This window comes from Camelina sativa, chromosome 17, assembly GCF_000633955.1.
Source record: "Camelina sativa cultivar DH55 chromosome 17, Cs, whole genome shotgun sequence".
NCBI classification, from domain to species: domain Eukaryota; kingdom Viridiplantae; phylum Streptophyta; class Magnoliopsida; order Brassicales; family Brassicaceae; genus Camelina; species Camelina sativa.
Window position 1 is genome coordinate 29,557,136 of NC_025701.1, and position 1,508 is coordinate 29,558,643.

Here is a 1,508-nt window from a genome sequence, read left to right on the forward strand (position 1 = left end):
CAAAAGGAAAGTGACACGATAAATCCCACAAGGAAAAGACAGTCTTTGGTTATTACTGAACGTAGTAAGGGAAAGACTCCCAAGAGAGCTGTATAGTATCCCAAGGTTGAATCCTCCGCAAGAAGTCATTCTTCAATCTTTCTCGTTTATTAAGGAAAGGTGACTCCTTTTTGCTTTCACTAGCAAGCTTCTCATTGTTGAGCCAATCAATTTGGTCTTGTTCTCCAAGCTGAGCGTGAGAATCAAAAGGCTCAGCACCAAACACATTTTTCTCATTCCCTGTCTTTTCTTTACTCGAAGGGAAACGGCTATCCTCACTAGCATTCCTTCCATCACCTTCAGAACAAAACCGACGCAGTTGGCTGTTCCATGAATAGTCTCTAGAGGCAACAATGGCACCAGGAGAATGAGAATAATAGTTTCTTGAAAGTATAGTTGTGGTGGATCTATAAGATTGGGAAGCGGTGTGGTGGTCACGAATCACTGGCCTCGCTAAGCATTTGTCTTGCTGCAATACAAAACCCCATCTCTGCTTTCTCCTTATTATTCTTGTATACATCGCAAGTTACTTTCCTCAGTTCCAAGATCGTTGCCAAAAAAAAAAACACCTTCATTTAAAATCAATGCAGAAAGAGGAAAAGAATACACGGCGGCATAGTGAATCCAGAAAAAGAAAAACCTAATTCAAGGTAGGTCTAGTAGTGTTTCGTTACCTTAGCTTGAGCTTCAACACAGATATCCAACAAAATTAGTTTTTGCTAATTCCATCTCAGAGTTGGAGGAAGAAGAACATGAGAGAGATCTTCTTCGTAGGTTTCGAACTCTGGGCTTTTGGTTTCGTGACGTGGCGTTGTTTACACTTTCAAATGGGCCCATTTAAAAATGTAAACCATTCCTACTATTATTTTGAAACACAGTTTATGACTAAACCTTCATTTTGTAAGAAATTACAAGGATATATCATTGGAGTTATAAACAAATATTCGAATTTTTTAGAGGGTAACGACGAAATTTCACACCCCCTCTAAACGGATAAACACGCGGATCCTATATGACCCGTTTTAAGATTTTGGATCTTATGCTTAAATCCTGACCGCTCAACAATATACATCTTAACCGTTAAATTAAAAATTATTTGTTCACTTATAAATATTGGGTCTGCCGGCCCATATTACCTAACAAAACAAAGTTATTGGGTCTGCCGGCCATATTAACAAACGAATCAAAGAAATCTAAGAAATCTCGCATTCTATGTATATTTATCTTGGTCGACATGTAATACCATTAAATCAATTCCATAATTAACTCAACTTATCGTTATTAATATTCCTTATATATCTTACTAATAAAAAATCCCGCATACGTCGTTAATTTAGCGTGCTCGATATATAGTACTTTTAAATATTTTCCAAAAATATCTAAACCGACTACTATTGTTACCATATAAATCCATGATTTTGCTTAAATTCTAACAATATATGGTAACCGATATTCTATCATAATATCGA

The 1,508-nt window shown here is 36.4% G+C and overlaps 1 protein-coding gene across 3 annotated transcripts in view; it reads right to left on the reverse strand.

Moving 5' to 3' along the window:
* LOC104758324 overlaps window positions 1-841 on the reverse strand; it is a 9,681-nt gene extending 8,840 nt beyond the window's left edge. Inside the window, exons 1-2 of one of the 3 annotated variants that reach the window (XM_010481159.2) lie at window positions 714-840; window positions 327-568 (exon numbers count right to left, since the gene is read on the reverse strand). In XM_010481159.2, coding sequence (XP_010479461.1) covers window positions 327-559 — 233 coding nt within the window. In that variant the 5' untranslated portion in view covers window positions 560-568; window positions 714-840. Of the gene's footprint in view, window positions 1-56; window positions 574-713 lie in introns of all 3 variants that reach the window. The other 2 variants (XM_010481162.2, XM_010481160.2) reach the window with 2 other exon arrangements.